Source organism: Tachyglossus aculeatus, chromosome 8 (assembly GCF_015852505.1).
Source record: "Tachyglossus aculeatus isolate mTacAcu1 chromosome 8, mTacAcu1.pri, whole genome shotgun sequence".
NCBI lineage: Eukaryota > Metazoa > Chordata > Mammalia > Monotremata > Tachyglossidae > Tachyglossus > Tachyglossus aculeatus.
The window spans coordinates 36,130,965-36,152,776 of NC_052073.1; the positions used below are offsets into that span (position 1 = coordinate 36,130,965).

Sequence of the window (21,812 nt, forward strand, 5' to 3'; positions counted from 1 at the left end):
GTCCGAGCACTTACTGTGTGCAGAGCACTGTACTAAGCACTTGGGAAGTCCAAGTCGGCAACATCTAGAGACGGTCCCTACCCAACAGCGGGTTCACAGTCTAGAAGGGGGAGACAGAGAACAAAACATATTAACAAAATAGAATAAATATGTACAAATGTATTGAGCGCTTACTGTGTGCAGAGCACTGTACTAAGCGCTTGGGAAGTCCAAGTCGGCGACATCTAGAGACGGTCCCTACCCAACAGCGGGCTCACAGGCTAGAAGGGGGAGACAGAGAACAAAACATATTAACAAAATAGGGTAAATATTTACAAATGTATTGAGCGCTTACTGTGTGCAGAGCACTGTACTAAGCGCTTGGGAAGTCCAAGTCGGCGACATCTAGAGACGGTCCCTACCCAACAGCGGGCTCACAGGCTAGAAGGGGGAGACAGAGAACAAAACATATTAGCAAAATAAAATGAATGGAAGAAATATGTACAAATTTATTGAGCGCTTACTGTGTGCAGAGCACTGTACTAAACACTTGGGAAGTCCGAGCACTTACTGTGTGCAGAGCACTGTACTAAGCACTTGGGAAGTCCAAGTCGGCAACATCTAGAGACGGTCCCTACCCAACAGTGGGCTCACGGTCTAGAAGGGGGAGACAGAACAAAACATATTAACATAATAGAGTAAATATGTACAAATTTATTGAGCGCTTACTGTGTGCAGAGCACTGTACTAAGCGCTTGGGAAGTCCAAGTCGGCAACATCTAGAGACGGTCCCTACCCAACAGCGGGTTCACAGTCTAGAAGGGGGAGACAGAGAACAAAACATATTAACAAAATAGAATAAATATGTACCAATGTATTGAGCGCTTACTGTGTGCAGAGCACTGTACTAAGCGCTTGGGAAGTCCAAGTCGGCGACATCTAGAGACGGTCCCTACCCAACAGCGGGCTCACAGGCTAGAAGGGGGAGACAGAGAACAAAAAGTATTAGCAAAATAAAATGAATAGAAGAAATATGTACAAATTTATTGAGCGCTTACTGTGTGCAGAGCACTGTACTAAGCACTTGGGAAGTCCGAGCACTTACTGTGTGCAGAGCACTGCACTAAGCGCTTGGGAAGTCCAAGTCGGCAACATCTAGGGACGGTCCCTACCCAACAGCGGGCTCACGGTCTAGAAGGGGGAGACAGAGAACAAAACATATTAACATAATAGAGTAAATATGTACAAATTTATTGAGCGCTTACTGTGTGCAGAGCACCGTACTAAGCGCTTGGGAAGTCCAAGTTGGCAACATCTAGAGACGGTCCCTACCCAACAGCGGGCTCACGGTCTAGAAGGGACAGAAAACAAAACATATTGACAAAATCAAATAAATAGAATAGATGGGGCCGGGCCCGGACCGGATGTCCGGGGTCTCCCCCCAGCCCGTCGACCTGGCGTCTCCCCCATCCCCCCGTCCCTCCCCGGAGGTGACCGCGTGTCTCTCCCCCCCGGCCGGGCCTTGCAGTCGTGTTACCTACCAAGCCGAGCGTCTCCAAGCTGACCCAGCCACGGACCCCCAGCTTCCAGACCAAGGGGCGTCTAAGACCCCCCACCTGCAAGAGCGCCGCCCAACTCGAGGCCGAGGAGCTGGAGAAGCTGCAGCAGTGAGTCCCGAGCCCCCCCCGGACCCCCCGCTCCCACCTCGCCCTCCGGGGCCACCCCGAAAATCCCACCCGTGGAACCGCCCTGGGGAGAATCCAGCAGCGTTAGACACAGTCCCTTCAGTCAGTCGTATCTATTGAGCGCTCACTGTGTGCAGAGCACTGGGCTGAGCGCTTGGGAAGTCCAAGTTGGCAGCATATAGAGACGGTCCCTACCCGACAGCGGGCTCACAGGCTAGAAGACGGGCTCACCTATCAATCCAGTCAATCAATCAGTCGTATTTATTGAGCGCTTACTGTGTGCAGAGCACTGGGCTGAGCGCTTGGGAAGTCCAAGTTGGCAGCATATAGAGACGGTCTCTACCCAACAGCGGGCTCACCTATTAATCCAATCAATCAATCGATCGTATTTAGTGAGCGCTTACTGTGTGCAGAGCACTGGACTAAGCGCTTGGGAAGTCCAAGTTGGCAGCATATAGAGACGGTCCCTACCCGACAGCGGGCTCACCGTCTAGAAGACGGGCTCACCTATCAATCCAGTCAATCAATCAGTCGTATTTATTGAGCGCTTACTGTGTGCAGAGCACTGGGCTGAGCGCTTGGGAAGTCCAAGTTGGCAGCATATAGAGACGGTCTCTACCCAACAGCGGGCTCACCTATTAATCCAATCAATCAATCAATCGTATTTAGTGAGCGCTTACTGTGTGCAGAGCACTGGACTAAGCGCTTGGGAAGTCCAAGTTGGCAACATCTAGAGATGGTCCCTACCCAACAGTGGGCTCACAGTCTAGAATTCATTCATTCATTCATTGTCGTATTTATTGAGCGCTTACTGTGCAGAGCACTGGACTAAGCGCTTGGCAAGTCCAAGTTGGCAACATATAGAGACGGTCCCTACCCAACAGTGGGCTCACAGTCTAGAATTCATTCATTCATTCATTCAGTCGTATTTATTGAGCGCTTACCGTGCAGAGCACTGGACTAAGCGCTTGGCAAGTCCAAGTTGGCAACATAGAGAGACGGTCCCTACCCAACAGTGGGCTCACCGTCTAGATTTCATTCATTCATTCATTCAATCATATTTATTGAGCGCTTACTGAGTGCAGAGCACTGGACTAAGCGCTTGGGAAGTCCAAATTGGCAACATCTAGAGACGGTTCCTACCCAACAGTGGGCTCACAGTCTAGAAGGGGGGGACGGAAAACAAAACATATTAACAAAATAAAATAAATAGAATAGATATGTACAAGTAAAATAAATAAATAGAGTAATAAACCCGTACAAACATATATACATATATCCAGGTGCTGTGGGGAAGGGAAGGAGGTAAGGCGGGGGGGATGGAGAGGGAGAGGAAGGAGGGGGCTCAGTCTGGGGTATTTGCTGAGCACTTTGTGCAGAGCACCGGACCGAGCTCCTGGGAGAGTCCAGGAGAGTTACACACAGTCCCTGATCTCAGAGAGCTTATAGGACTACCCCTTGTCTGCTGCGTGACCTTGGGCAAGTCACTTTACTTCTCTTGGGCCTCAGTGACCTCATCGGGAAAATGGGAGTGAAGACTGTGAGCCCCACGGGGGACAACCTGATGACTTTGTATCCCCCCCCAGCACTTAGAGCAGTCCTGTAAGCACTTCATAAATACCATCTTTAGTATAATATATATTTATAAATAACGTATTTAGATTATTGAGCCCTTCCTGAGCGCCCGGGAGAGTCCATTCCAGCAGAGCGGGGGGCGGAGGCCGCGAGGCCGGGTCTTCCCGTCGGGGTCGCCCGCCTTTCAACCTGTCGATGGTATTTATTGAGCACCTGCCGCGTGCCGAGCGAGCGCCGTACTCAGCGCCTGCATTTTCCGTCTCCGTCTCCCCCGCACCCCGGGCAGGTACAAGTTCAAAGCCCGGGAGGTGGACCCCCGGATCCTGGAGGGGGGCCCGATCCTGCCCAAGAAGCCCCCCGTCAAGCCCCCCACCCAGCCCGTGGGCTTCGACTTGGAGATCGAGCGGAGGATCCAGGAGCGGGAGGGGAAGAAGCCGGCGGAGGAGGAGGAAGAGGAGGCGGCGGCCTTTGAGTTCCACCCCAGGCCCTGCCCCACCAAAATCCTGGAGGACGTCGTGGTCAGTATTCGCCCGCCCCCCCGGGAACCGCTCCCACTGTGTGCATCATCAATCGTATTTATTGATGATGATCGTATCGATGATGATCGAATAAATCGTCTTTATTCTAACTTGTACTTCCCAAGCTCTGCACACAGTAAGCGCTCAATAAATACGAGTGATGATGATGATGATGCGCAGAGCGCTGGGCCCGGCGCCCGGGAGCACCCCGGATGGTCGGTAGCCCCGGTCCCTGCCCTCGAGGAGCTGCCGGTCTACTGTGTGCAGAGCACTGTGCTGAGCGCTGCGGAGCATCCGGTAGGGTCAGCGGGCACGATCCCTGCCCTCCGGGAGCCGTCCCGATGGTGGAAGCCGTGGGCAGAAGGTGGGTGGGCGCTTATTTATTTATATAAGCGCTTCCCACGCGCTTATTTATTTATTTATTTTACTTGTCCATATCCGTTCTATTTATTTTATTTTGTTAGTATGTTTGGCTTTGTTCTCTGTCTCCCCCTTTTAGACTGTGAGCCCGCTGTTGGGTAGGGACCGTCTCTAGATGTTGCCAAGTTGGACTTCCCAAGCGCTCAGTACAGTGCTCTGCACACAGTAAGCGCTCGATAAATACGATTGATTGATTAATTGATTGATTCCCCCCCCCCCCACCAGGGCGTTCCCCAGAAGAGACAGCTGCCCATCACCGTGCCCAAATCCCCTGCCTTCGCGCTGAAGAACCGCATGAGGGGCATCGCTCGAGATGAGGACGAGGTGATGGGGGGCTGCCGGGGAGGGGGCCCGGGGACTCCGGGGTCCCCTGCCTCCGTCGGCGACTATCTGAGGGGTCCCTCTGGGCCTTGCTGCGCTCCGGGTGGGTCTGAGAGGGTCTCTGTGCGGGTCTGAGGGGGTGTCTCCCCCTCCTAGACCGTGAGCCCACCGTGGGGTGGGGACCGTCCCTGTTTTTGCCAACTTGGACTTCCCAAGCGCTTAGTACAGCGCTCTGCACACAGTAAGCGCTCATGAATGAATGAATGAAATGGCTGTCCCCGTGGTCTCTGTCTCTGGGTGGGTCCGAGGGTGTCTCTGTCCCCGGTGTCTTTGTCTCTGTGTGTTTGTGTCCCTGTGTGTGTCTGAATCGTCGTCATCATCAATCGTATTTATTGAGCGCTTACTATGTGCAGAGCACTGTACTAAGCGCTTGGGAAGTCCAAGTTGGCAACATATAGAGACAGTCCCTACCCAACAGTGGGCTCACAGTCTAAAAGTCTGCATGTGTCTCTGTGTGTGTCTGAGTGTCTCTGCCCCTTTGGTCTCTGTCTCCCCCCCCGCCCTACCTCCTTCTCCTCCCCACAGCACCTATATATATATATATATGTTTGTACAGATTTATTACCCTATTTATTTTACTTGTACATATTTACTATTCTGTTGTATTAATGAGTGTCTTTGTCACCTCTGTGCGTCTGTGTCCCTGTGTGTGTCTGAATGTGTCTCTGTGTGTGTCTAAGAGTGTCTCTGCCCCTTTGGTCTCTGTCTCCCCCCGCCCTACCTCCTTCCCCTCCCCACAGCCCCTATACGTGTATGTATATATATATATATATATATATATATATATATATATATATATATATATATATATATATGTTTGAACAGATATTCTGTTTATTGTATTAATGAGTGTCCCTGTGTGTGTCTGAATGTGTCTCTGTGTGTGTCTAAGAGTGTCTCTGCCCCTTTGGTCTCTGTCTCCCCCCCGCCCTACCTCCTTCCCCTCCCCACAGCCCCTATATATATATATATATATATATATATATATATATATGTTTGAACAGATTTATTACTCTATTTATCTTACTTGTACATATTTACTATTCTGTTTATTGTATTAATGAGTGTCCCTGTGTGTGTCTGAATGTGTCTCTGTGTGTGTCTAAGAGTGTCTCTGCCCCTTTGGTCTCTGTCTCCCCCCGCCCTACCTCCTTCCCCTCCCCACAGCCCCTATACATATATATATATATATATATTTGTACAGATTTATTACTCTATTTATCTTACTTGTACATATTTACTATTCTGTTCATTGTATTAATGAGTGTCCCTGTGTGTGCCTGAATGTGTCTCTGTGCGTGTCTAAGAGTGTCTCTGCCCCTTTGGTCTCTGTCTTCCCCCGCCCTACCTCCTTCCCCTCCCCACAGCACCTATATATATATGTTTGAACAGATTTATTACTCTATTTTACTTGTACATATTTACTATTCTGTTTATTGTATTAATGAGTGTCCCTGTGTGTGTCTGAATGTGTCTCTGTGCGTGTCTAAGAGTGTCTCTGCCCCTTTGGTCTCCATCTCCCCCCGCCCTACCTCCTTCCCCTCCCCACAGCATATATATATATATATATATATATATATATATATATATATATATATGTATATATATATATATATATATATGTATATATGTGTGTGTGTGTGTGTGTGTGTTTGTACAGATTTATTACTCTATTTATTTTACTTGTACAGATTTACTATTCTGTTTATTGTATTAATGAGTGTCTCTGTCACCTCTGTGCGTCTGTGTCCCTGTGTGTGTCTGAATGTGTCTCTGTGAGTGTCTAAGAGTGTCTCTGCCCCTTTGGTCTCCGTCTCCCCTCGCCCTACCTCCTTCCCCTCCCCACGGCACATATATATATATATATATATATATATATGTACAGATTTATTACTCTATTTATTTTACTTGTACAGATTTACTATTCTGTTTATTGTATTAATGAGTGTCTCTGTCACCTCTGTGCATCTGTGTCCCTGTGTGTGTCTGACTGTGTCTCTGTGTGTGTCTAAGAGTGTCTCTGCCCCTTTGGTTTCTGTCTCCCCCCGCCTTACCTCCTTCCCCGCCCCACAGCACCTATATATATACGTTTGTACAGATTTATTACTCTATTTATTTTACTTGTACATATTTACTATTCTGTTTATTGTATTAATGATCTAGCCTTATTTCTGTTTATTCTGATGACTTGACGCCTGTCCACATGTTTTGCCTCGTTGTCTGTCTCCCCCTTCTAGACTGTGAGCCCTTCGTCTCTATATGTTGCCAACTTGTACCTCCCAAGCGCTTAGTCCAGTGCTCTGCACACAGTAAGCGCTCAATATTCATTCATTCATTCATTCAATCGTATTTATTGAGCGCTTACTGTGTGCAGAGCACCGGACTAAAGCGCCTGGGAAGTCTCTATATGTTGCCAACTTGTACTTCCCAGGCGCTTAGTCCGGTGCTCTGCACACAGTAAGCGCTCAATATTCATTCATTCATTCAATCGTATTTATTGAGTGCTTACTGTGGGCAGAGCACCGGACTAAGCGCTTGGGAAGTCCAAGTCAGCAACACAGAGAGACGGTCCCTACCCAACAATGGGCTCACAGTCTAGAAGATAGACTGTGGTAGTCGGTCTATCTTTATTGAAGACGGTCAATAAGTACGACTGAATGGATGAATGTCTCTGTGTGCGTCTGAGGGTGTCTGTGTCCCTGTGATTTCTATGTGTGTGTGTGGGTGTGAATCAATCAATCAATCAATCGTATTTATTGAGCACTTACTGTGTGCAAAGCACTGTACTAAGCGCTTGGGAAGTCCAAGTTGGCAACATAGAGAGACGGTCCCTACCCGACAGTGGGCTCACAGCCTAGGGTTTCCTCTTCCCTTTCTCCTCACCCGCCCCAGCCCACCCTGCTGGGGCTCTGTCCAGGACCCCCCCCCGGCCTCCCTCTCCGTCTCCCTCTAATCTCCAACCGCCCCGTGGTCCCCGGGGGGCTTTCGGGAGGATGGGGCGCGGGTGCGGGGGCTGAGGCGGGCCTGTCCCGTGTCAGAAGGAAGAGGAAGCCCCCCTCAGAGCGCGCCCGGTGCCCCACTACGGGGTGCCCTTCAAGCCCACCGCCCCGGAGCCGCGGGGCCTGGACGTCCGCCCCTTCTCCTTCGACGCCCGCGACCGGGAGAGGCAGCTGCACAAAGAGAGGATGATGGAGGAGATGCGACGGGAGGAGGTGGGCGCTCATCCCGGGGCGGGGACGGCCTGGATCCCGGGGCGGAGAGACGTCCCGGAGGCGGAGATTTGGGAATCGTCCGCGTGGAGGTGGGATTGGAAGCCTGGGGGGCCAACGAGGAGTTCTCCGAGAGAGGGGGTGACGGCGGACAATAGGAGGGCCCCCCGGAATAATAATAATAACGGTGGTATTTGTTAAGCGCTTACTATGTGCCAGACACTACCAGGCCCCGGGGTGGACCCAAGTAAATCGGGTTGGACACGGGCCCTCGCGTGGGGCTCACAGTCCCCGTCCCCGTTTTCCAGGTGAGGGAACCAGAGAAGGGAGGTGACCGGCCCTGGGTCACCCAGCGGACAAGTGGCGGAGCCGGGATTGGAACTCGGGGCCTTCTGATTCCCAGGCCCCGGGGCCCCACCCACTCGGCCGTGAGGGACGCTGCACAGTCGGGGTGGGAGGCGGAGGGGGAGAGCCGGGAGAAGATGGGGTCAGGGAAGCCGAGGCTTGGGAGAAGGGGGCGGTCCTCGGGGTCGAAGGCGGCTGAGAGGTCGAGGGGGATAATAATAATAATAATAATAATAATAATGATGGCATTTGTTAAGCGCTTACTATGCGCAAAGCACTGTTCTAAGTGCTGGGGGGGGGGGGATACAAGGTGATCAGGTGGTCCCCCGTGGGGCTCACAGTCTTCATCCCCATTTTCCAGATGAGGCCACTGAGGCCCGGAGAAGTGAAGTGACTTGTCCAAGGTCACACAGCAGACATAATAATAATAATGATGGCATTTATTAAGCGCTTACTATGTGCCAAGCACTGTTCTAAGCGCTGGGGAGGTTACCGGGTGATCAGGTAGTCCCACGGGGGGCTCACAGTCTTAATCCCCATTTTCCAGATGAGGGGACTGAGGCCCAGAGAAGTGAAGTGACTTGCCCAAAGTCACACAGCTGCCAGAACAGTGCTAGGCACATAGTAAGCCCTTAACAAATACCATTATTATAATTGCTAATTATTATTCTAGAGGGGGAGACCAACATTAATACAAAGAAATGTTTTATTTAGCATGTGCTATAGAATTATAATAGACTATACTATACATATAGTATAATAGACTATAATGTATAATTATAGCATTACCATAGATATAATGTATAATTATAGCATTACCATAGACTATAATGCATAATTACAGCATTACCATAGACTATAATGCGTAATTACAGCATTACCATAGACTATAATGTGTAATTATAGCATTACCAAAGACTATAATGCTTAATTATAGCATTACCATAGACTATAATGCATAATTATAGCATTTCCAAAGACTATAATGCATAATTATAGCATTACCAAAGGCTATAATGCATAATTATAGCATTACCTTAGACTATAATGCATAATTATAGCATTACCAAATACTATAATGCATAATTATAGCATTACCAAATACTATAATGCATAATTATAGCATTACCAAGTACTATAATGCATAATTATAGCATTACCAAATACTATAATGCATAATTATAGCATTACCAAAGACTATGATGCATAATTATAGCATAACCATAGACTATGATGTATAATTATAGCATTACCATAGACTACAATGTATAATTATAGCATTACCATAGACTATAATGTATAATTATAGCATTACCTTAGACTATAATGTATAACTATAGCATTACCTTAGACTATAATGCGTAATTATAGCATTACCATAGACTATAATGCGTAATTATAGCATTACCATAGACTATAATGCGTAATTATAGCGTTGCCATAGACTAAAATGCGTAATTATAGCGTTGCCATAGACTAAAATGCGTAATTATAGCGTTGCCATTGACCATAATGCGTAATTATAGCGTTGCCATTGACCATAATGCGTAATTATAGCATTTCCAAAGACCATAATGCGTAATTATAGCGTTGCCATTGACCATAATGCGTAATTATAGCGTTGCCAAAGACCATAATGCGTAATTATAGCGTTGCCATTGACCATAATGCGTAATTATAGCATTGCCTTAGACCATAATGCGTAATTATAGCATTGCCTTAGACCATACTGCGTAATTATAGCATTGCCTTAGACCATAATGCATAATTATAGCATTTCCAAAGACTATAATGCATAATTATAGCATTACCAAAGGCTATAATGCATAATTATAGCATTACCTTAGACTATAATGCATAATTATAGCATTACCAAATACTATAATGCATAATTATAGCATTACCAAATACTATAATGCATAATTATAGCATTACCAAGTACTATAATGCATAATTATAGCATTACCAAGTACTATAATGCATAATTATAGCATTACCAAAGACTATGATGCATAATTATAGCATTACCAAAGACTATGATGCATAATTATAGCATAACCATAGACTATGATGTATAATTATAGCATTACCATAGACTACAATGTATAATTATAGCATTACCATAGACTATAATGTATAATTATAGCATTACCTTAGACTATAATGTATAACTATAGCATTACCTTAGACTATAATGCATAATTATAGCATTACCATAGACTATAATGCGTAATTATAGCGTTACCATAGACTATAATGCGTAATTATAGCGTTGCCATAGACTAAAATGCGTAATTATAGCGTTGCCATAGACTAAAATGCGTAATTATAGCGTTGCCATTGACCATAATGCGTAATTATAGCGTTGCCATTGACCATAATGCGTAATTATAGCATTGCCAAAGACCATAATGCGTAATTATAGCGTTGCCATTGACCATAATGCGTAATTATAGCGTTGCCAAAGACCATAATGCGTAATTATAGCGTTGCCAAAGACCATAATGCGTAATTATAGCGTTGCCATTGACCATAATGCGTAATTATAGCATTGCCTTAGACCATAATGCGTAATTATAGCATTGCCTTAGACCATACTGCGTAATTATAGCATTACCTTAGACCATACTGCGTAATTATAGCATTACCATAGACCATACTGCGTAATTACAGCATTACCATAGACCATACTGCGTAATTATAGCATTACCATAGACCATACTGCATAGCATTACCATAGACTATACTGCATAATTATAGTATATAATACTATATAACATCTCCCCCATTCATTCATTCATTTATTCAGTCGCATTTATTGGGTGCTTACCGTGCACAAAGCACCGTCCTAAGCACTTGAGAGAGTACGGCGCTTAGTACAGGGCCCGGCACATAGTAAGCACCCAACCACTACCCGAAGCCACTGATTACCTAAACTAAACGCTTTGCCCGGTGCTTGGCGCCCAACAAGTGCTCAATAAAAACGATCGAAAGAACGGACTACCGCGCTCTGTAAGTCCCGCTTTGGTGACCCCTGCCCGCCCCCCCGCCCCCTCCCAGGAGCAGGTGCCCAAGTTTAAGGCCCACCCCGTGCCGGCCTTCGACACGGTGGTCCTCCCCGAGAAGAAGGTGAAGACCGCCACCCAGTTGGAGCCCTTCCGCCTGCAAACCGACGAGCGGGGCGCCGTCAAGGCCGAGACGTGGAAGCAGCAGGTGGGCCCGGAGAGGTCGGGGGTCGCGGGGGTCCCGGGGGTCTCGGGAGGGGCGGGGGCGGCCAGAGTAGAGGCCCGGACTCACTCTCTCTCTCTCTCTTCTTCCCTCTCCCTCGCACCTCCTCCCTCTCCCTCACTTTCTCTCCCTCCCTCTTCATCATCAATCGTATTTATTGAGCACTTATTGTGTGCAGAGCACTGTACTAAGCGCTTGGGAAGTACAAGTTGGCAACATATAGAGCCAGTCCCTACCCAATAGTGGGCTCACAGTCTTGCCGTCTCTCACACTCTTGCTCTCTCTTGCTCTGTCACCTGGGCTCTCTCTTGATCTCCCTCTTTCTCTCTCGTTCTCTTGTCTCTCACACTCGCGCTGTCTTGCACTCCTTCGGTCCCGCTCTGTCGCTCTCTCCTGCTCTTTTCCCACAGCTCTTTTAGACTGCGAGCCCACTGTTGGGTAGGGACTGTCTATATATGTTGCCAACTTGTCCTTCCCAAGCGCTTAGCCCAGTGCTCTGCACACAGTAAGCGCTCAATAAATATGATTGATTGATTTCCCCACTCTTGCTCTCTCTCGCTGTCAAGTTCTCACACTCTTGCTTATTCTTGCTCTCTCGATCTCGCTCTCCCTCATCCTCTCTCGCTCTTGCTGTCTCTCACTTTCACAGTCTCGCTCCCTGTCGCGCTCTCCCGCGCTTTCGCACTCCCGATCTCGCTCGCTCTCACACTCTTGCTCTCATTCTTCCTCTCACGCTCTCACTCACTCTTGCTCTCTCGCTCCTTGCTCTCTTTTGCTGTTGCTCATTATCTCTCTCACGCTCTCACTTGCTTTCCCGTCCCCACTCGCTCTTCTTCACTCCCCCTCGCGCACGCTTTCTCTCTCTCACTCATTGTCTCTCGCTTCCTCTCTCTGGCTCCCTCCCTCACTGTCCCACTGTTGGGTAGGGACCGTCTCTATATGTTGCCCACTTGTCCTTCCCAAGCGCTTAGCCCAGTGCTCTGCACACAGTAAGCGCTCAATAAATATGATTGATTGATTTTCCCACTCTTGCTCTCTCTCGCTGTCAAGTTCTCACACTCTTGCTTATTCTTGCTCTCTCGATCTCGCTGTCCCTCATTCTCTCTTGCTCTTGCTGTCTCTCGCTTTCACAGTCTCGCTCCCTGTCGCACTCTCCCGTGCTTTCTCACTCCTGGTCTCGCTCGCTCTCACACTCTTGCTCTCATTCTTCCTCTCACGCTCTCACTCACTCTTGCTCTCTCGCTCCTTGCTCTCTTTTGCTGTTGCTCATTATCTCCCTCACGCTCTCACTTGCTTTCCCGTCCCCACTCGAGCTTCCTCACTCCCCCTCGCACACGCTTTCTCTCTCTCTCACTCATTGTCTCTCGCTTCCTCTCTCTGGCTCCCTCCCTCACTGTCCCACTGTTGGGTAGGGACTGTCTCTATATGTTGCCCACTTGTACTTCCCAAGCACTTAGCCCAGTGCTCTGCACACAGTAAGCGCTCAATAAATATGATTGATTTTCCCACTCTTGCTCTCTCTCGCTGTTAAGTTCTCACACTCTTGCTTATTCTTGCTCTCTCGATCTCGCTGTCCCTCATTCTCTCTCGCTCTTGCTGTCTCTCACAGTCTCGCTCCCTGTCGCGCTCTCCCGCGCTTTCTCACTCCTGGTCTCGCTCGCTCTCACACTCTTGCGCTCATTCTTCCTCTCACGCTCTCACTCGCTCTTGCTCTCTCGTTCCTTGCTCTCACTCTTTTGCTGTTGCTCATTATCTCTCATGCTCTCACTTGCTTTCCCGTCCCCACTCGCTCTTCCTCAGTCCCCCTCGCACGCGCTCTCTCGCTCATTGTCTCTCGCTTCCTCCCTCACTGTCCCACTGTTGGGCAGGGACCGTCTCTCTATGTTGCCAACTTGTACTTCCCAAGCGCTCAGCACACAGTAAGCGCTCAATAAATATGATCGATTGATCGATTGATTGCCTCTGTCTCTCCCGCACAGCTGGAGGAAGACCTGAGGCAGCAGAAAGAAGCGGCCTGCTTCAAGGCCCGCCCAAACACTATCATCCACCAGGAGCCCTTCGTCCCCAAGAGGGACAGCAAACTGGCCACAGGTGAGCGGGGCGTCTCCCCCGTCACGTCCGCGGCGGAGGACGCTGGGAGCGGGGCGGGCCCCCTCAGGCTCGCACCCGTGGCCGCCCACGGACGCGGCCCGTCTTTCGTGGCCCCGCGAAACGTAGTCCGTCTGTCCCCACCCCCGTAGCCCAGGACGGCTTCGAGCTGGCCACGGAGAAGAGGGCCCGCGAGCGGCAGGAGTTCGAGAAGCAGGTGGCGGAGCTGGAGGCCCAGCGGGCCCAGCAGCAGGAGCAGGAACGCCAACGCCAGGAGGACGACAGGAGGGAGGCCCTGGCCAAGCTCAGGCAGGACACGGTGAGGCCCCGGAGCCGGGGGAAGGGAGGAAGGGAGACGGGGAGGGGGTCCCCTTAACCCCCGGCCCGCGCCCCCCAACCTCCGTCCCCCCGCCGCCACAGGTGCACAAAGCCAACCCCATCCGCAAGTACCGGAGCGTGGACGTGAAGCCCAGCGACCAGCCGCTCACCACGCCCGTCTCCCCCAATTTCTCTGACCGCTTCAAGTGTTAGGCCGGGGGACCCCCTCCTCCCCAGCCTCGGATGACTGGTTCACCCCTCCCCAACCGCCCCCCGCCGAAGCCCCGAGCCCTCCAGACCGTTCTTTTATTCGGGCAGGGGGCTTTACTTCAATAAAGACGTTCGAGAGATTAAGGTGTGAGTGCGGCGTTGGGGGAGGCCCCCTCCCCGCCTCGCCAAGGCCGCTCCCCTCGTCTTCCTCCTCACTTTCGGGACCCCCCGGGAGGAGGTGGGACGTGGGGGGGACCCCCCAAGGCAGTGGGAGGTGCGGGGGCGGGGGGTCCCCCCAACCCTTCGACCATCCACACTTCCTGCTCTTTCACAAGGCCGCATTCTCTCCCCGCCACCTCTCGTCTTCAGCATCAGTAAAATTAATTAATAATAATAATTGTGGTATTTGTTAAGCGCTTACTACGCGCCAAGCACCGCACGAAGGTCCCTCCCGGGGAGAACGGGGGCTGAATCCCCCCCCGCCGCTTTGGCAGAGGAGGGAACCGAGGCCCGGAGAAGGGAAGGGACCGGCCCAAGGGTCACGGAAACGGACAAGCGGTGGAGCCGGGGCTTTTTCCACTAGGCCGTGCTCCTTCCCCGGTGGTTCTCCCCAGAGAAGAATAATAATAATGATGACGGCATTTATTAAGCGCTTACTATGTGCAAAGCACTGTTCTAAGCGCTGGGGAGTTTACAAGGTGATCCCACGCGGGGGCTCACAGTCTTCATCCCCATTTGGAGAGTGGCTCCGATCAATCAGTTGTATTGAGCGCTTACTGTGTGCAGAGCACTGGACTAAGCGCTTGGGAAGTACAAGCGGGCTCCAGTTTGTGGGACCACCCTTGCCGGGGTGGTGGGGGGAGGAAAGGGGGACGGGGACACGGGATTCGATCCCCCCCCCCGTTTCCTCCCCCTCCCCCAGAATGGAGGCTCCTATTTCCTCCGGCCTCCTTGCCCTGACCCCCGCCTCCCGGCCCCCTCCCCCCGGCCGCCGGTCGTGTGTCCAGCCCGGCTTGGAGGGGGAGGAGGGCTGGGCCCGGTAACCCTAGAGCCGGTGTCCCGTGTCCGTCCCGGAGGGTGTCCGGGGGCCGGGCCGGGAGCCGGAATCCTCCACCGGTGACCTTGGGTCCCTGAGGCAGCCGGGAGGCCCACACGGTCCCCAAAACGCAGGAGCGAGCGCGGCAACGAGCACTTGGGAGGGTCCGATAACAATAATAATAATAATAATGGCATTTATTAAGCGCTTACTACGTGCAAAGCACTGTTCTAAGCGCTGGGGAGGTTACAAGGCGATCAGCTTGTCCCACGGGGACTCACGGTCTTCATCCCCATTTTCCAGGTGAGGTCACTGAGGCACAGAGAAGTGAAGTGACTTGCCTAAAGTCACACGGCTGACAATTGTACATATCTATTCTACTTTATTTTGTCAGTATGTTTGGTTTTGTTCTCCGTCTCCCCCTTTTAGACTGGGAGCCCGCTGTTGGGTAGGGACTGTCTCTCTATGGTGCCCATTTGTGCTTCCCCAGCGCTTAGTACAGTGCTCTGCGCATAGTAAGCGCTCAATAAATACGATTGATGATGAATTGGTGGAGCTGGGATTTGAACCCCTGACCTCTGACTCCAAAGCCCGTGTAGAGTCGGGAGACACGATCCCTGCCCTCGCGACAGTGTACCCGGTACTGAGCACTGGGGAGAGTCTAGTAGAGCAACCAGACTCAACCCCCGTCTTCAAGGTGCCGACAGTCTGCCGTGTGCTAGAGCACTGTACCAGGCTGTTGGGGGAGTCCAATAGAGTTGGCAGACACGATCCCTGCCCTATCCGTTGCCGAATTGTACTTCCCAAGCGCTTAATACAGTGCTCTGCACACAGTGCTCAATAAATACGATTGAGTGAATGACAAAGCTGACATCCATCAATAGTATTTATTGAGCACTTGCCGCGTAGCGAGCACTGGACTGAGCGCTCGGGAGAGTCCAGTGGAACAGTCGGAAGACATGTTCCCAGCTCAAAACAAGCTGATGGTCTGGAGGCCGAGTCTGTTTTATTGGACTCCCCCAAGGAGCGCTCAAAAAATAGCACTAATGGATGGATTGATCGCATCTCACTCAAAGAGCCGTTCTCGGGAAATGAAGCGCCACAAGATTCGGCCAGGGGGTGAAGGGTGAGGGGTTTGCGAAAGTAAGAATTGTGGTGTTCGATAAGTGCTTACTACATGTCAAATGCTGTACTAGGCGCTGGGGTCGACGCAAGCTCATCGGGTGGACAAGGTCCCTGTCCCACACAGGGCTCGCGGTCTAAAGTAGGAGGGAGGTCAGGGATTGACTCCGTATTACAGAGGAGGAAACTGAGGCCCAGAGAAGGGAAGTGACTGGCCCAAGGTCACCCCGCAGGCAAGGGGCGGAGCCGGGATGAGAACCCAAGCTCTTCCACCTCCCAGGCCCGGGCTCTTTCAATCAACCCACTTCTCCGGGCCTCAGTTTCCTCATCCATCAAATGGGGGTGAAGACTGTGGAGCCTCATGCGGGGCAGGGACCGCATCCGGTCTGATGAGCTTGGCTCTCCCTGGGGCACTCAGTCCAGTGCCTGGCACGTAGTAAGCGCTGAAGTAGTACCATCTGGAAAAAAAAAAAAGAGTTGACAACCTGAATGAAGGAAGGAGTGAATGAATCCCAAGACGGTTGAGGAAAGGAGCAGGGAACTCGGAGCATCTGGAATTCCTGGCTCCCGTGGCTCCTTCTTCCCACCTGTTGTCCCGGGGCCTCCCGGCCTCCCGTGGCCTGAGCTGGGAACCCCCTTCCCCCCCGCCCCCAGACCAGCCTCAGTCCTCCCTCAGTCAATCAATCAATCCATGAATGGTCTTTATTGGGCGTTTACCGTGCAGAGCACTGGACTAAGCGCTTGGGAGAGAGTCCAGTACAGCCCCTCAAAATCAGAAGTGTTCATTGAGCCTCATCCCTGTCCCGCTCCTCTTCCCCCCTCTAGCTGCCTCCCCCTCATCTCTAGCCCCCATCCCTGTCCCCCTCCCCCATCTCTAGCCCCCTCCTCATCTCTAGCCCCCTCCCCTCATCCTTGTCCCCCTCCCCCCCATCTCTAGCCCCCCTCCTCATCTCTAGCCCCCCATCCTTGTCCCCCTCCCCCCTCATCTCTTAGCCCCCCATCCTTGTCCCCCTCCCTCCTTATCTCTAGCCCCCCATCCTTGTCCCCCTCCCATCTCATCTCTAGCCCCCCTCCTCATCTCTTAGCCCCCCATCCTTGTCCCCCTCCCCCCCATCTCTAGCCCCCCATCCTTGTCCCCCTCCCCCCTCATCTCTAGCCCCCCCATCTCTTAGCCCCCATCCTTGTCCCCCCCATCCTTGTCCCTTTCCCATCTCTAGCCCCCATCCTTGTCCCCCTCCCCCTCATCTCTAGCCCCCCTCCTCATCTTTAGCCCCCTGCATCCTTGTCCCCCTCCCCATCTCTAGCCCCCCTCCTCATCTCTAGCCCCCCATCCTTGTCCCCGTCCCCCTCATCTCTAGCCCCCTCCCCCATCTCTAGCCCCCTCCCCCATCTCTAGCCCCCCTCCTCACCACTAGTCCCCCTCCCCTCATCCTTGTCCCCCTCCCCCTCATCTCTAGGCCCCCATCCTTGTCCCCTTCCCCCCTCATTTCTAGCCCCCCTCCTCATCTCTAGCCCCCCATCCTTGTCCCCATCCCCCTCATCTCTAGCCCCCTCCCCCATCTCTAGCCCCCCTCCTCACCACTAGCCCCCCTCCCCTCATCCTTGTCCCCCTCCCCCTCATCTCTAGCCCCCCTCCTCATCTCCAGGCCCCCATCCTTGTCCCCCTCCCCCCTCATCTCTAGCCCCCCCTCCTCACCTCTAGCCCCCTCCCCTCTCCTTGTCCCCCTCCTCCCTCATCTCTCGCCCCCCTCCCCCTCCTCCCTGCCCCCCTCCCCCTCCTCCCTCCCCTCCCTCTCCCTGTCCCCTTCCCCCTCCCCCCCCCTCGCCCCCCACCCTCGGGGAGAACATGTTCTCTGAGCGGCCGCCAAAAGCGACAGGTGTCCGGGGGGCTGCAGGGGGGCTACGGGGTGGGGGGGGGGAGGGTCTCATGGCCTCCCCCTCCCCCTCCTCTTCCTCCTCCTCCTCTTCCTCCTCCTCCTCCTGGGGCCCGGCTCCTCCACCACGGCCTTCAACTCCGCCGCTGCTCCAGGGGAGACCCAGGGGGTCCCGTCCCCCGCCCTGCAGGTAACCCCCTCTCCCCCCCCAGATCCCCCCCAATCATTCATATTTACTGAGCGCTTCCTGTGTGCATAGCACTGTGCTAAGCGCTTGGGAAGTACGAACCCTCTCCCCCCAACCCCAGCTCCTGTCACCCCTCTCCCCTGCCTGACTGAGGCCTTCTACTTCAGGGAGCTCCACCCCAGCACCTCCCCACAGACAGAGACCCCGCACAGAGACAGGGCCGCCCCAGAGACAGACAGAGAGACGCCCCAGAGAGATCCTCCCCACAGAGAGAGCGGCCCCACAGATACAACTCCCCCAGAGAGGTCTGCCCCCAGAAACAGTTGCCCCAGAGAGAGAGCTCTACCTCAGAGACATAGTTGCCCAGAGAGATCTGCCCCCGAGAGACAGTTGCCTGAGAGAGATCTTCCTCAGAGAGGTAGTTGCCCAGAGAGATCTACCTCAGAGCGATAGTTGCCCCAGAGAGACAGTTGCCCCAGAGAGATCTACCTTAGAGACATAGTTGCCCAGAGATCTGCCCCCAAGAGACAGTTGCCCCAGAGAGAGATCTTCCTCAGAGAGATAGCTGCCCCAGAGAGATCGGCCCCCAGAGAGACAGTTGCCCCAGAAAGATCTACCTTAGAGACATAGTTGCCCAGAGAGACCTGCCCTCGAGAGACAGTTGCCCGAGAGAGATCTTCCTCAGAGAGATAGTTGCCCAGAGATCTGCCCCCAAGAGACAGTTGCCCCAGAGAGAGATCTTCCTCAGAGAGATAGTTGCCCCAGAGAGATCTGCCCCCAGAGAGACAGTTGCCCCAGAGAGGTCTACCTTAGAGACATAGTTGCCCAGAGATCTGCCCCCAAGAGACAGTTGCCCCAGAGAGAGATCTTCCTCAGAGAGATAGCTGCCCCAGAGAGATCGGCCCCCAGAGAGACAGTTGCCCCAGAAAGATCTACCTTAGAGACATAGTTGCCCAGAGAGACCTGCCCTCGAGAGACAGTTGCCCGAGAGAGATCTTCCTCAGAGAGATAGTTGCCCAGAGATCTGCCCCCAAGAGACAGTTGCCCCAGAGAGAGATCTTCCTCAGAGAGATAGTTGCCCTAGAGAGATCTGCCCCCAGAGAGACAGTTGCCCCAGAGAGGTCTACCTTAGAGACATAGTTGCCCAGAGATCTGCCCCCAAGAGACAGTTGCCCCAGAGAGAGATCTTCCTCAGAGAGATAGTTGCCCCAGAAAGATCTGCCCCCAGCGAGACAGTTGCCCCAGAGAGATCTACCTTAGAGACATAGTTGCCCAGAGAGATCTGCCCCGAGAGACAGTTGCCCCAGAGAGAGATCTTCCTCAGAGAGATAGTTGCCCAGAGAGATCTGACCCAGAGAGTTCTACCTCAGAGAGATAGTTGCCCCAGAGAGATCTGCCCCCAGAGAGACAGTTGCCCCAGAGAGAGAGATCTACCTCAGAGACATAGTTGCCCAGAGAGATCTGCCCCCGAGAGACAGTTGCCCCAGAGATCTTCCTCAGAGAGACAGTTGCCCAGAGAGATCTGCCTCCAGAGAGACAGTTGCCCCAGAGAGAGAGATCTACCTCAGAGACATAGTTCCCCAGAGAGATCTGCCCCCGAGAGACAGTTGCCCCAGAGAGAGATCTTCCTCAGCGAGATAGTTGCCCAGAGATATCTGACCCAGAGAGATCTACCTCAGAGAGATAGTTACCCCAGAGAGAGCTGCCCTCAGAGAGATAGTTACCCCAGAGAGATCTGCCCTCAGAGAGACAGTTGCCCCAGAGAGATCTGCCCCCAGAGAGACAGTTGCCCCAGAGAGAGAGAGATCTACCTCAGAGACATGGTTGCCCAGAGAAACCTGCCCCCGAGAGACAGTTGCCCCAGAGAGAGATCTTCCTCAGAGAGATAGTTGTCCAGAGAAATCTACCTCAGAGAGATAGTTGCCCCAGAGAGATCTGCCCCCAGAGAGAGATCTACCTCAGAAACATAGTTGCCCCAGAGAGATCTACCCCCAAGAGACAGTTGCCCCAGAGAGAGATCTTCCTCAGAGATAGTTGCCCAAAGGGATCTGACCCAGAGAGATCTACCTCACAGAGATAGTCACCCCAGAGAGATCTGCTCCCAGAGAGACAATTGCCCCAGAGAGATCTGCCCCCAGAGAGACAGTTGACCCAGAGAGAGACCTCTACCTCAGAGACATAGTTGCTCCAGAGAGATCTGCCCCCAGAGAGACAGTTGCCCCAGACAGAGATCTACTTCAGAGACATAGTTGCCCAGAGAGATCTGCCCCCGAGACAGCTGCCCCAGAGAGAGATCTACCTTAGAGACATAGTTGCCCCAGAGAGATCTGCCCCCAGAGAGACAGTTGCCCCAGAGAGATTTGCCCCCAGAGAGACAGTTGCCCCAGAGAGAGATCTACCTCAGAGACATAGTTGCCCAAGAGAGAGATCTACCTCAGAGAGATAGTTGCCCAAGGAAGATCTGCCCCCAGAGAGACAGTTGCCCCAGAGAGATCTGCCCCCAGAAAGACAGTTGCCCCAGAGAGATCTACCTGAGAGACAGTTGCCCAGAGAGATCTGCCCCAGAGAGACAGTTGCCCCAGAGAGAGACATCTATCTCAGAGACATAGTTGCCCAGAGAGATCTGCCCCAGAGAGAGACATCTATCTCAGACATAGTTGCCCAGAGAGATCTTCCCCAGAGAGACAGTTGCCCGAAAGAGATCTTCCTCAGAGAGATAGTTGCTCCAGAGAGATAACTCCCTCAGAGAGATAGCTGATCCTGAGAGATCTTCTCCAGAAAGATCTACCCCAGAGGCATAGCGGCCCCAGAGATTCAACTCCCCCAGAGAGAGAGAGAGAGATCTGCCCCTGGAGAGATAATTGCCCCAAAGAGAGAGATCTACCACAGAAAAACTCCCTCCGAGAGATCTGCTCCAGAAAAATCTAACCCAGACAGATAGCAGCCCCAGAGACACAACTCAAAGCTATAATTCTATTTATCATAGCTATAATTCTATTTATTCTGACAGTTTTGACACCTACTTGTGTTTTGTTGTCTGTCTCCCCCTTCTAGACTGTGAGCCCGTCGTTGGGTAGGGACCGTCACCATCTGTGGCCGACTTGTACTTCCCGAGCGCTTAGTACAGTGCTCTGCACACAGTAAGTGCTCAATAAATACGATTGAACTCCCCCAGAGAGAGAGAGAGAGAGAGAGAGTGATCTGCCCCCGGAGAGATAGTTGCCCCCGAGAGAGATCTACCTCAGAGAGATCTACCTCAGTGAGAGAGCTACCTCAGAGAGATCTCCCTTAGTGAGAGATCTACCTCCGAAAGAGATCTACCCCAGAAAGAGATAGCGGCCCTATCAATCAATCATTCGTATTTATTGAGTGCTTACTGTGTGCAGAGCACTGTACTAAGCGCTTGGGAAGTACAAGTTGGCAACATCTAGAGACAGTCCCTACCCAACAGTGGGCTCACAGTCTGAAAGGGGGAGACAGACCACAAAACCAAGCATACCAACAAAATGAAATAAATAGAATAGATATGTACAAGTAAAATAAATAAATAGAGTAATAAATATGTACAAACATATATACATATATACAGGCCCTAGAGATAGGACTCCCACAGACAGAGGGATAATTGCCCCCAGAG

At 52.0% G+C, this 21,812-nt stretch overlaps 1 protein-coding gene across 2 annotated transcripts in view; it reads left to right on the top strand.

Annotated features, from left to right (window-relative positions):
- TPX2 (TPX2 microtubule nucleation factor) overlaps nucleotides 1-14,350 on the top strand; it is a 28,459-nt gene extending 14,109 nt beyond the window's left edge. Inside the window, exons 9-16 of one of the 2 annotated variants that reach the window (XM_038750322.1) lie at nucleotides 1,508-1,646; nucleotides 3,526-3,757; nucleotides 4,403-4,501; nucleotides 7,597-7,770; nucleotides 11,173-11,325; nucleotides 13,320-13,431; nucleotides 13,581-13,747; nucleotides 13,849-14,350. In XM_038750322.1, coding sequence (XP_038606250.1) covers nucleotides 1,508-1,646; nucleotides 3,526-3,757; nucleotides 4,403-4,501; nucleotides 7,597-7,770; nucleotides 11,173-11,325; nucleotides 13,320-13,431; nucleotides 13,581-13,747; nucleotides 13,849-13,959 — 1,187 coding nt within the window. In that variant the 3' untranslated portion in view covers nucleotides 13,960-14,350. The remainder of the gene's footprint in view (nucleotides 1-1,507; nucleotides 1,647-3,525; nucleotides 3,758-4,402; nucleotides 4,502-7,596; nucleotides 7,771-11,172; nucleotides 11,326-13,319; nucleotides 13,432-13,580; nucleotides 13,748-13,848) is intronic. The other variant, XM_038750323.1, reaches the window with a different exon arrangement.
- Nucleotides 14,351-21,812: the final 7,462 nt, after the last annotated feature.